The 13,753-nt window shown below is 35.4% G+C and overlaps 1 protein-coding gene across 7 annotated transcripts in view; it reads right to left on the reverse strand.

Annotated features, from left to right (window-relative positions):
- LOC145283792 (clathrin interactor 1-like) overlaps positions 1-13,753 on the reverse strand; it is a 546,043-nt gene that overhangs the window by 374,708 nt on the left and 157,582 nt on the right. For all 7 annotated transcript variants that reach the window (XM_080132873.1, XM_080132871.1, XM_080132868.1 and 4 more), the window contains exon 3: positions 4,553-4,691. In XM_080132873.1, the coding sequence (XP_079988999.1) occupies positions 4,553-4,691 (139 nt within the window). The remainder of the gene's footprint in view (positions 1-4,552; positions 4,692-13,753) is intronic.

Below are 13,753 nucleotides of genomic sequence, written 5' to 3' on the forward strand. Positions count from 1 at the left end.
GTAGCGACTTGCCTTGAGTGTCAGAAATGCAAAGTCCAACGACACACGAAATCTCCACCAGGCACATTCAACAACCCTGACGCACGATTTAGCCATATTCATGTCGACATCGTCGGACCCCTCCCGATGTGCCAGGACTTTCAATACCTCCTCACCATAGTCGACCGATTCTCCAGGTGGCCAGTAGCAGTACCCATCAGTGACACCTCTGCTAACACTGTAGCAAAGACAGTACTGCGAGAATGGATAGCCATCTTCGGCGTACCCGGTATCATTACCACAGACCGAGGTGCGCAGTTCCAATCCTCACTTTTCCAAGGATTTACGCAGATGCTCGGCGTTAAACATATAAAAACCACCGCCTATCACCCATGCGCCAACGGTCTCGTCGAACGATTTCATCGAACACTCAAAGTTTCTCTATCTACGAAACACCCCACTAACAACTGGGTGGATGAACTCCCCCTAATACTCCTATCTATCCGGAACTCTCTCAAAGAGGATTTGGAATGTTCACCAGCGGAAATAGTATTTGGCACACCACTCTCCTTGCCCGGTCAATTTTTCGATGATACGAAGCTTGACCTCACTGCTACAAACTCTTTCACCCAAGAACTACGCCATAAAATGGCCCAGTTAAAGTACTCACAGCCAAGGCAACCCACACCAAACACCCACGTTCCACAACAGCTCCGGGATTGCGAATTTATTTTCATCCGTAATGACGCGGTCAAGAAGCCCCTGACACCGACATACCAGGGTCCCTTTAGAGTCCAGAAACGCTCGGACAAGCACCTCACCATCGAGCGAGGAAATCGAACAGACACCGTCTCGATCGATAGAGTAAAACCTGCTCGACTAGAGAAATCCATACACGAGCCTGAACGCAGCTCAATCCATAGAGATCCCCCATCTGCACCAGAAAGCATCCGGGTACAACCTGCTCCACCAGAGCCAGCAGCGGATCATGAAGCACACACCATCCCACCAAGAAAAACCCGTGTAGGAAGGAAAGTCACCTTCCCAGAAAAATACAAATCGTACATTTACTTTAATTGATAACGATCAATTATCCAGGGAGGGGGCCTTGTCGCGGCTTGGCCGCTAACAAACAACAACAACAACAACGACGGCATTACAAACGACCAGCAATTAATAGACTCTACCAAAAATCAGCAGTAGCAAGTAAACAACAACAACAACAACGACGGCATTACAAACGACCAGCAATTAATAGACTCTACCAAAATCAGCAGTAGCAAGTAAACAACAACAACAACAACGACGGCATTACAAACGACCAGCAATTAATAGACTCTACCAAAATCAGCAGTAGCAAGTAAACAACAACAACAACAACGACAGCATTACAAACGAACAGCAATTAATAGACTCTACCAAAATCATCAGCAGCAGCAATGTCGGCGGCTGTCACGTGATTTCAGGGCTCCGTTGTAGAAAAGAAATTTAAAAAAAACATCTTTTCTACAACAATAACAAAAACAACAAACTTTAATTTCCTGAAAAAAACTTTGAAATACAAACAACGAAATCCTTCAGCATCGACTGCTCGTAAAGAACACATCCGGGAATTAATATTAACTGTTGTTTATAAATAGAAACAATTTCCTGCCCGTCCCCGGTATCTAGCAGCCCTCTGAATATTTTCGGCGATATTTTCGCCGCTCGTTGGCTTGGTTCTCATGCAAAGCTCCGCACTTGCTCACGGTTCCCTAACCGTTCGACGCTCGCGCAATCACTGTGACTCCAGTCTCACCACTGTAGCAGTCCAGTCCACTACCACTACAGTGGCTCCGGTCTCCACGCCGTAGAAGTCCACTACCACTACAGTGGCTCCTCCATGTCGTCTGTACCTTTCATACACTGACTTCTTCCTTCAGTGTCAGTCCGATCCGAGCGTCCGTCCGTACTTGATGAACACTGAACCCTCAGTGTTGCTAATTCGTTCGTCTGTACCTCTCATACACTGACTTCTTCCTTCAGTGTCAGTCCGATCCGAGCGTCCGTCCGTGCTTGATGAACACTGAACCCTCAGTGTTGCTAATTCGTTCGTCTGTACCTTTCATACACTGACTTCTTCCTTCAGTGTCAGTCCGATCCGAGCGTCCGTCCGTACTTGATGAACACTGAACCCTCAGTGTTGCCAATTCGCCGTCCGTACCTCTCATACACTGACACCGTACTCAGTGTCCGTCCGATCTGAGCGCCTGTCCGTACCTGATGAACACTGAACCCTCAGTGTTGCCAATTCGCCGTCCGTACCTCTCATACACTGACTTCTTCCTTCAGTGTCAGTCCGATCCGAGCGTCCGTCCGTACTTGATGAACACTGAACCCTCAGTGTTGCTAATTCGTTCGTCTGTACCTCTCATACACTGACTTCTTCCTTCAGTGTCAGTCCGATCCGAGCGTCCGTCCGTACTTGATGAACACTGAACCCTCAGTGTTTGCTAATTCGTTCGTCTGTACCTCTCATACACTGACTTCTTCCTTCAGTGTCAGTCCGATCCGAGCGCCCGTCCGTACCTAGTGGATGCTGAAAACTCAGTGTTGCCAATTGTCCGTCCGTTCCTCTCATAGCCTGAGGCTAACGTATCAGTAACATCTCAGTCGGACCCAAGTCAAACAATCACCCGCATCAGTTACCACGCCGATTCCTCCGACGTCATTCCAGCTTACGGCGAACCGACAAGCATCCCCCTTACCGAATACACCGGCGACGGATCCCGGACCAGCATCGCCCAGTGAACAAATTTGCATTTGCCACCCTTTCGTTTGTTTAAATAAAAGGCGAATCTTCGTCTTTAAACTAAACCACCAGAGTTTGTCATTTCTTCTTTGTCCTGTTGTTTCATTCCTTGTCCTTGTGTCTGATATATATTTAGTTGCACGGTCAGTTGGCTAACCACCTTCAGGCCTCCCCGCAACAGTACTTGAAGATAGTCTCCCCTCCCATGTTAATGCATGGATACTTTTTGCCTTTATCTAGGTCGAGTTGGGATGTTAAACAGTTCCAGCTCCACCCCATAATAAATATGCTATAATGGAACTTTTATCAAATTGAAAAAGTCTGGTTATTTTTAACTCGTTTAAAAAGCTGGTTAAGAAGTAATACCTTTAGGGTTTTGTATTAACTTTAGCTAGAAGTAATGCATACTTTAGGAGAAGGAAAAAAAAAGCCGCATGTTTTTGAGTTCAGATAATATGCAAATATAATTTGGGAAATGTTCAATTTCATGGGAGACTTTTTTTTTTTCTTTTTTTTCTTTATAATGAGGAATAAGCTCTGGTTCACATACTTTGGATATGTCAAGGGTTTTTATGATAGTCAGGATGATCAGATCATCTAGTGCATTTGGTTTGTTTGCAGTTGAAAATGGAGGTTGGGCTAGTTTGCAAAGTCTAAAACGGAGTTCTGGGCAAACCACATTATCTGTTGCTATGAAAGCGACTTCATGGTAGTTGGATAGAGGAGGAATTGCTCATTGTTCATCATGCTATTACAGACTTTACAGAAATTGTAGGTTATTTCATCATGGAGACAAAATGGTATGCATTGCTTCACTCAACACCAAATATACTCAACTGAAAAAAAAAAAAAAAAAGCCTGGCAGGAAAGGAAATCTATCACAATCAACTTTTTGGAATATCAAGAAAACAAACTAAACAACCTCAATAAAGACAAATAAGAAACCTTTGTGAAACTTTGTAGCAAAGGATTGCCAACATTGCAATAGAATGAAACACAAGCATAATAGCTATTCATACATGGTGGCTCTGTAAAGATCATTAAAAATGTGTTGCTATTGTAAGTTAAAGTATTCTAAATACTAAAATATCAGCTGCAATATAAAAAAGTTAACTTTAGTGTAAAAGTGGAGATAAAAACTCATCTGAAAGGTCATTGCAACTACTCAAATATATGCAAGACGTCTCCCACTGTTAAATGCAGGCAAGGCACCTTTATCCAAATAAACAAATGTGAATGAGTATTCAAGTAATTAGTTCTGACAAACTATTTTTAGTAATCTTGTGATTAAGTCAAGTAATCAAGAGTTATAATTAAATTTATAACCCAAACCAAAGCTAGAAAGTAGTATTTTAGATTACCTTTGCTCCATAGATACTGCATAGATCAAGTCAACATTTGGACTTAGTTACAATTTTAATGTATTTCAAATTTCAACAATGACATTCCATATAACATTCAAGCTTCAAAATATCAATAAATATCATTCTATGTTTGATTTTGGTTTTATTTTTAATGTTAAAATGTAAGTTAAAGCTTTATAATAAGCATTTATTTAAAAAGTTAGTAGTGATATTATATATCACAAACCAATCAGTTTAGTGTGTGAAAATGGTTAAATATAAGTGAAATTCTCCTAAATTTCAACTTTTGGATATTAACAAAATTTAATTTTTTTCTTCGTAAATATGTAAGTTATTTTGTATAATCAGATTTTTTCCAGAAATTCAAAGTAAATCATTCTAAAAGTGATCATGAGACCCAAATAGAATATCAACTCACCATTTAATCCCTGATCTTTTCCAGCTTCATCTGTGTATGTATATGTTTCAAGGGTGCGTAGATCATAAAGATGTTCTCGTGAACTAGTCACAACTCTTTCAGACCCATTTCGAACCAAATATGATAGCAGCAATAAGGACTAGAAAAAAAAGCAAAAGCAGAAAGAACTAGAATATTAAAGTAAATTTAAATTATTTTTCATAATCAAATATTTTAACAATGAGGTTACTATATTGGTAAATAAATGAGATACTAATTATACTAAGAATAACATTTCTGCCGACGTCTGGCTGACAGATGACATTGATTGCGAGGTGCTCAATTTTGAAATTAACTTTATCAATCAGATCCTATCAAGCATTGCATACTGTTTTCCAAAGAAAGACCATAGCCAAACTATTAGAAGAATAAAACTCACTACAGTATCCCCCAAAATCTACAACCTGTTTTTATTGAATTTAATTGAAAAAAATGCTTTGCAAAAATTAAAACTGTTTCTGACAAAACAGATCAAAAGCTGGCTAATTCTAACCATCTTCTATAAATCTCACCTGTCTGTTTAAATGTATGTTTGTTTCTCTGTTGGCTCATTCCATGGAAACTGGTAAAAAAATCAGAGAATATTTTTTAACAGTGTTATGTTTTTTTTCTGGAAGACAACTACAAAAAAAAAAAAAAAAGAAAAAAAAAAAAGAAAAAAAAAATCAATTCTGATCTTTTTTGTGTTGTCTATGCAGCTATTTATTGAAGCCAGAAAATGAAAGAATTGCCTATTTTTCAGGCATTCATTTTTTATTAATAAATAACATAGAATTATGTTTAATTATACTTTTTATGATTGAGACATATATAGATTTCAAAATAATTGAGACCCTGAGTTTTTACATTAAATTTTCATAAAGTTAGCTCGTGTCCACAATGCTGAATCGACTTTTTTTTTCTCATTCTTCAATAAAACCCCCGAGGAAAATTTTTTTCTGGTTATAAGCTAGTATATTACTGCAAACAAAAGAATAGCAAAAAAATAAATAAATAAATTTAAAAAAATCTAGCTATTTTTTTTTCTTCTTGAAAGAACACTTTGAATTTGTGTAACACATGTGACGTCCCGTGTGTTACATGCCAAAATATCACTTCAAAATCTTCATAATCAATGGATTTAGAAAAAATAAATAACATATTCATACAATGCTATAAAAGATTTATTCATTGAGAAATTTTAGGTTGAAAATAATAAAGCACATCCTGATTTCTTCCAATATCTACCATTGGTGGACTCTGTTTTCCAATCACATTCTCAGGCCGGTATGCAATTATATCAGCTTTTTCTGGCCAGTACCATTGGCCTTTTCTGGAATACTTCATTACTGATACTTCTATATTAGTATCTATAATTGATAAAACTTCATTAGGAAATAAATTTTCTATTCAATTCTTTTGTTCTAATTGAACATCTAAAAAAAAAAAAAAAAAAAAAAAAAATTCCATGCTAAAATAAGACATTACTGAATATATATAACCATAAAATTTGAACAAAACATGTGACTTTTCATTCAAATGTTAGAACATCAAAAAGTTGAGACTTTCTAGTACAAAAATAAATCAAGATAGAAACTTCATTCAAAAGGCCAATATACATTTTCTTTTTATAATCATACACTTGTAAATAATTAAAAATAAAAATTAAAAAATGTGTAATTCATTGCTGTAAATCATTTTGTAAACAGATACTTTAATATGAATTTACATGACGGTAGAGCACACTTGCGTAAAAAGTACTTAACCAATTCATTTCAAATTTTATAACAAAAGAAATAAATTGGTTTATTTGCCTATTATTTCAAACAGCAGCAGCATTTGGTAACCAGTAGTTTTCAGCTTTGTTGATATGAAATGCTTTTATTTTAAATAGGTCCTTGTCTAAATGTTAAAAATTATTGAAGAAAAAATAAATAATTAAAATATTTAATTTTTCTTTCGAAAAAACAATTTTCTTTTTCAAACATATGGAAAACTAAGCTGGCCTTGTCGATTTTTACACTAAGCAAGCACGAATAATCTACTAATGTGGATTATTGGTGCTTGCTGCTGCTTGAAAGATGAACACTGTCCGCAAACATTTCTACTCCAAAATTCTTATGTGTGTGCATTCAAAAAGTTTTCCAAAAAACTACTTAATATATTTTACATACATGAAAACAAAGGTTATTACATTAACCTGTGTATGTTTGAAAATTCTTTATGCTATAAAGCCTGAACTTTAAGGGACGGTATGGTTCAAACCAAATGACCAATTTGCTTAGGACAAAAACTAACATTAAGAAAATACTTTATTCTGATTGGTTGCCAAATTTGAGTATTTTCCAACTTCATGGAACTTTGGAAATCAATGAGATTTTGCAAGGGTAACACACGTAACGCTAAGTGTAACACACATGACAACAAATGCCTTAATTCTCAGGGGTTCGATGAATAAAAATTTACTAAAAGATTGTGATAATTAGAAGACTCCATAAAAATTTAGAAAAACACATTTTTATAAAAAAATAAAGGCACAATTCACAGAGTTTATACATTGTTTAAAATATCGTTCTTGTCTGAATGTAACACCAGAAACAAGACTAATATAAAAAATTGGTCATAGGTATGGGTTTTTTTATGTACTACATGAAAGAGTAATGTCTTAAGACTAAACAAGACAAAAAAAAAGAGAGTAAAGTATTATAAGGACGATTTTAAATAAATTTTATTGCTGAAAAACCCTCCGATTCTGAACTGTAGCACATGTGACATGGAATGGCCCTGTTTAAAACTTTCGACAGAGGCTACGGATTTTCACGAGATTGGTATAGTTTTGAAACTCAACCCTTCGGACGACAAATATAAAAAAATTGGCTGTAAACATTAATTCCTTCACCCCCAACTTATTTAAATCTTTGCCACTTTGGGTTTGGCAATGGACGCAATGACAAAGACGTCACTTTTTTTCAAATTCTTTTCCTCCTTCGCGATACGGGTTCAAGCCTGCCTGCCTGCTTACTACTGTTTTTTTTTTTGCTCAACACACACCTCCAAACACCCAAGCAACGCCAGGCACCCAGGCTAGTCTATAAATATAAAAGTGAAAATGTGTGTGTGTGTGCATGTGTGTGTGTGTATGTGTGTGTGTGTATGTTTGCTTTTTGTGTATGTCTGCAAAAGGCTTTTTACCAGGAAGCGATCGGTTGGCTTGCTCCTTCTTAAAACTTTTTATATCACGTCTAAATCGTAATATCATTAACAACGGGGGTCGCCTGTCTATTTAATTTGCTCGATTTTGAAAAGCTAAATATTCCACATTTTTGGATCGCCACGTGTTGATTCGGCTTTTTCGTATAAAAGCGAAACTAATTCAAATCGCCGGGAATTTCCAAAAGCAATCAGTTTTGATCAATGCAGAATTTCTCCTTATATCAGACAATTGCTATTCAATTTGGACAATCCCCTTTTATGGGGAGCTGGTCCCCCCTCAACATCTTGGGGAAACAAAAAAAAAAATACAAAAAAATCTTCCCCGCAGTAAATAAAAAACTGCCCCGCAGTGAAAGTTGACCTCATTAAGTCATTAAGTGCAGGCATCTGACAATTTCCTTAATACCTAAATAAATTCAAACATGTTTCCGTTACTATTTCTTGCTGGCTGAGCGGTTAACGTTACATGTTTTTTTTTCACACTTATTTTCTAACTTCGCCTCAAGGCTTCGGGTTCCATCTTTCCTACCAAAATTTTTTACCCCCCCCCCCCGGCACAAACACCCGGGCAACGATTATTCTTTTGTTTTGATTTACCCAAAAGCACACACACCTCTAAACACCCGGGCAACGCGGGGTACCTCCTCCGCTAGTCTATACATATAAAAGCGATCATGTATGTTCGCTTTTTGCGTATGTCCAAGAAAGGCCTTTTTCAGAGAAGCGGTCGGTCGCCTAACAACTTTTTAAAGCTTTTTATATCACATGTAAATCGTAATATCTCGAGTTAACAACGGAGCTCGCCTGTCTATTTAATTTGCTCGACTTTGGGAATATAAATATCCAACAGGTTTTGCTCACCGCATGTAGGTTAGGCCTTTTCCTATAATGTTTCCTCCTACTCCCAACGTCTTGTGGGGGGGGGAATGCATTCCCGCACTAAATGAAATGCTACCCCGCAGTCAAAAGTTGACCTCATTAAGTCGTTAAAACGTGCACCTGCCAATTTAAGTAATTAAATAAATTCAAACGTGCTTCTGTCAGTATGTCGCGGTGGCGCAATGGTTAACGTTGCACGTTTTTGTTTTTCACAATTTAATTTCCAACTTTGCCTCAAGGGTTCGGGTTCGATCCTCATACTTGCCTACCAAAACTTTTTTTTATTTTAAGTGCCCCCCTGGAGTTTTGATTTACCCAAAACCACACACACCTCCAAACACCCGGGCAACGCCGGGTACCCCTCGCTAGTCTAATATATGGAAGGAAAAATGGGTGTGAACATTTGTGTATGTCCACGAAAGGCTTTTTGCGTCGGGGTTCTGACATCAGTTAGATTCTGGAAGAAGTTTTCTTATACTTCCTAGATCAAAATATCTCAGATTTGCAAATGGACATTGTCTCTATCTTTTTTTTTTTTTTTGATAGAGTTTTAAAAAGTTCCTTTGTTTCAAGTGTTTGTTTGTCTTTTTCATATAAATAAAGTGAAACTGACCGAACACAACTGACAACTCTCGGTCTTCGCCCAGATAGTATCTGTTCTGTAATTGGTCCTTGGTAAATGCAGGGAAACCCTTGCCAGAGTGTCCCCTTTTTTTAGGGGAGCTGCTTCTCTCCCAAATTAAAAACAACCTGCATGGGCGGTTTAAAACGAACATCATTTCTGCAAGTCATCTTTTTGATTGACTGTTATATTTGAACGCTTTAGACTTCTGGTCGCGTCTTTGAGTAGAGAGCAGACGTCAGGTTTTCTTTCACTTTACTGCCTTCGCGTCACGGCCTGCCTGCCTACTACCACTTTTTTTTTTTTTTTACACCTACAAACATCCGGGTAACACTAGGCTAGTCATATATATATATATATATATATATATATATAAAACAGCGAAAATGTGTGTTAGTGTGTGTGTGCATTTTTGTGTATGTCCGCCAAAGGCTTTTTTCGTCGGGATTCTCCGGGGGGGGGGGTTTACTATTTCTTATAACTTTTTATATGCCATCGAGATCATAATATGTAACACTTATGAAACGATGTCGTAAAAGTCTTTTATTTCAGTCACTTTTATCTTATTTTTAGTGTCGTGCTGCTGAAATACTAACATTATTATTTTGAAAACCATTCTTAATAAGGAGCTGAGAGTGTTTTATAACTATTCTGTGCTTCCACCTTACAATTTAAAAAAAAAAGAAAAAAGGATATTGTGAAACTTGAATTTAAACTGAAAAAAAAAAAAAAAACCCTATAAAAATAGCACGGTAGCATCTGCCATCTACTGTAAAATTAAACCAAAATTTGGTGCTTATGCGTTTTTGATACCATGCTATTTTTAAATAGCTTTTTTCCAGTTAAATTAAAGTTTCAAGATATCTTTTTTTTAAACTGTAAGGTGTTAGTACAGAATAGTTACAAAGCATACTCCCCATGTTAAGAATGGTTTTCAAAATAAACTTATTTCAGCACAGTAACAAAAAAATATATAAGTACCCAAAATTGTAATTTTATTGTTCAATGTTTTTAATGTTAAATTTTAAAATAAAACATTTAATCATTGCAATACTTCATCTTGCATTATTTTTTTAAATGTGTTAAGCAACGTGGTTAATCTAAATTAAATTTTAATCAAATGATCACATTTTCAGTAATTATGTGATTATATTTTACCCACCTATAAAACATGTAAAAAAAAAAAAACCTTCTGCTCGATACCGATGTTGACTTTTAAGAGTCCCTTATAGTGATTACCTGGTTTGAGGATATTTGTGCAACTAAACATCAAATCTGGGGAAAACTTTTCTGTATTTCATCAAACAATTTCTTTAAGAAAAAAGATTCATATTTTTGCATATAAAAACTTCTGTACAAAAAAAGGAAAAAAAAGTGTACTTTCAATTTTGTTAAAGTTTTCTTATGGTAAAAAAAAAGCAAAAATAAAACAATCGAATCTTAATCGCATGTTATTTTGTTTTTTTTAAGTTCAACTTTCACGATGTCTTTTTTTATATATAATTTCACAATATTTTTTTAGTAATATATCTATATATATCTATCTATCTATCTATCTATCTATATCTATCTATATCTATATATCTATCTATCTATCTATATCTATATCTATCTATCTATATCTATCTATCTATATCTATCTATATCTATATCTATCTATATCTATATCTATCTATCTATATCTATATCTATCTATATCTATCTATATCTATATATATCTATATCTATCTATCTATCTATATCTATATATATCTATATATATCTATCTATATCTATATATATGTAACACCAAAGAGGGCCCACATCAGATCAGTAGGGTCGATGTGACGTTTTTTTGTGTTGAATGTAATATTCAATCCCGGGTGAACACCGATTACAGAAAAAAAAAAAAAATTTTTTTTTTAGTTAATATTTTTATGTGTCAAAATCTTGTTGAGATACCATACGGTCGGGGGATAAAAAATAGAAATCGCATGCTAAACTTCAAAGCGAAAGATTACTTAAAACATTTTTTAACCAAAATACGCTCGCGTTTGAACTAAACACAAAATATTCCGAAACAGATTTGACATGTCGGTCGGCTTGAAATGTGTTGTTTGACAGGTGAAATGTCGGATCGTTTTTGATCTAAGAAACACACACACGAAACAGATCGGGCCTGATAACAGAATTAATGACGTCAGCCCAAGGTTCGACATGAATTGTTTTTCAATATGACTTATCTAAAAATGTCTTTTGGCAAATTGTTTTGGGCGCTAAGGGGAATTCTGACATGTAAAGAATATTTCTCTTAAAAATCACACGGATGTTTTTACAAAACAAATAATTCAAAGGGGAAAGAAGATCAAACGGATATTTTTAAATAGATGAAAGCTGGTGATCTATTACAAGCAAAAAAAATAATATTTCCTCTGATTATCAGTTGATAATATGGAAAAAACCATTATCGAGAAGGCGGGGTCAGGCAAGTTGGGGAGGAGTCAATCTGATTTTGGAAATTGAGGGCGGAAAAATAATACCTGCCACAGGCCAAATTGACCAATGAGAAGGAATCAGGTGGATTGTTATCAATCAATTTGATTGGTCGAAGACGAACGTAGGCGTTGTCATTATTCAAGGGTTTTACTATATAAGATCTGTAAAACTCGATTTAATCAGAGATAGAAGAGAGAAGACAGAGACAAAGGTCTCGGCCAAGGAACCCAGCCACCCAACTTCTCTCTCCCCCTTGCTGGTCGCCAGAGAGCTCAATTTGCAACTTAATAGAATTCAGAGGACCTAGGAAGAGACCAGCCAGAACACCTTAACGATAATTACAACGGTCCGCGACTCCGACCGAGTATTTCAACAACAAGAAGCTCATTCACAAATCTAATTGCTTGCTTCCATTTAATCTTCAATTGTACATACGTCTGTAGATAATCATTTATGAATTTCCTAAATACATTATATATCAACCAACCTCCGGAGTTTGTTTGCTGATGTGCTGTTGTTCCATGCAACTTTATTTTTTTACTTGCCACTTGTAACCCCGTTCCCGTCAACGAACACCCAGTCAACAGGACGACCAACTAGACGATCAAGAAGAACAGGCCTTGAGGACCGTGCAACCGAGAAGAGTCCTCCAACGCCTTGACGAGGACTCACTGGGTGACGCGACGTACCAACGGTTGGCAGACCTGGTTGCCCAGTCGACATAATTACCCGGTGACTAGATTAGTCATAATTGGGCATCGACCCAGGGTTAAGATCATAACTGGGCCGCGATCAGAGGTTTAAGGTCGTGTAAGGTCACATATATATATATATATATATCTATTTATCTATAAATATATATATATATTATATATATAAATCCGTAATCCTGTCTGTTTGTTTGTTTGCTTGTTCACAATTTGATTAATATATACAAAACTTCCTGCTGAAAACGGTTATCTATATAAATTTTATTTACTATAAGATTTTCTATATAAATAAATAGCATCACGATCAATATATATATATACACTATATTGAAGGCAATGTACATAATAGAACTAATCTAATTTGCATATTATATTAAAGAAAATCTTTTTAAATAATTCGCCCAATTAAAATTACTGATTATAGTAATGTAATTGATGTAATTGTTCTATTTAAGAGCATTATTTAAAGTTAATTTATTTAAATTATTTTAATTCAAGTTATTTTTTACTATTTGCTAAACTGGCACATTGTAAGTAATTTTCACTGATATTTCACTTCCGGTTATGAACGGATATAGTTTTTAACCAAATCGAGAGATATGGTGATAAAATGATTTGTTTTAATTATTTATTTTCTATAAATGTAAAAGTTACAAATATTGATAAAAAAATAATTAGGCTAAAGATGATTTTATTTTTCGACGAAATAGTTTAAATCGTTAGCTCTCTATTAAAGTCTCGGCTATAAATGTCGATTCATTGTAAGGTGTGAGCACGTTTATCAAAAGGTTAAAATTTATTTCCTACAGACGATTTTAAAATCATTTTTCAACTATTCACTTGACTGTCTGAATTTTATTATCGTTTCCATAATACTTTCAAAAAGAAACAAGGTAAAGTAATGGTTTTTATTTATATCAGATATATTCCTATGCGTTTTTTTTTTTCACTTTTTTTTCTTCGATTTTCTTTTGAGAAAGATCTTATGTTTTCCTGTCTGGGTAACTGATTTAGTTGATAATATATATTTGTGTGGGGGAGTTTTGACATAATTATGGTTTTTTATTCGTGGGGAGGGGGTGTTGCTTTATGTCTCAGCGTCACTCAAAGAAAAATAATTGCAGAAGTACAAAAATGCGGGTGTTTTTATCTATTTAGTACTTCTGCAGTTTACGAACATTGCTATTTTTTAGATATGATTTACAAGTGTAATTCAATTTTTACCGGATCTTTTGTTTAATAAATTTTTATGTGAAAGTCCTCCCTTTATTAAAAATGGGGTAC

This window comes from Euprymna scolopes, chromosome 8 (genome assembly GCF_053919585.1).
Source record: "Euprymna scolopes isolate OS-2025 chromosome 8, ASM5391958v1, whole genome shotgun sequence".
Taxonomy (NCBI): Eukaryota; Metazoa; Mollusca; class Cephalopoda; order Sepiida; family Sepiolidae; genus Euprymna; species Euprymna scolopes.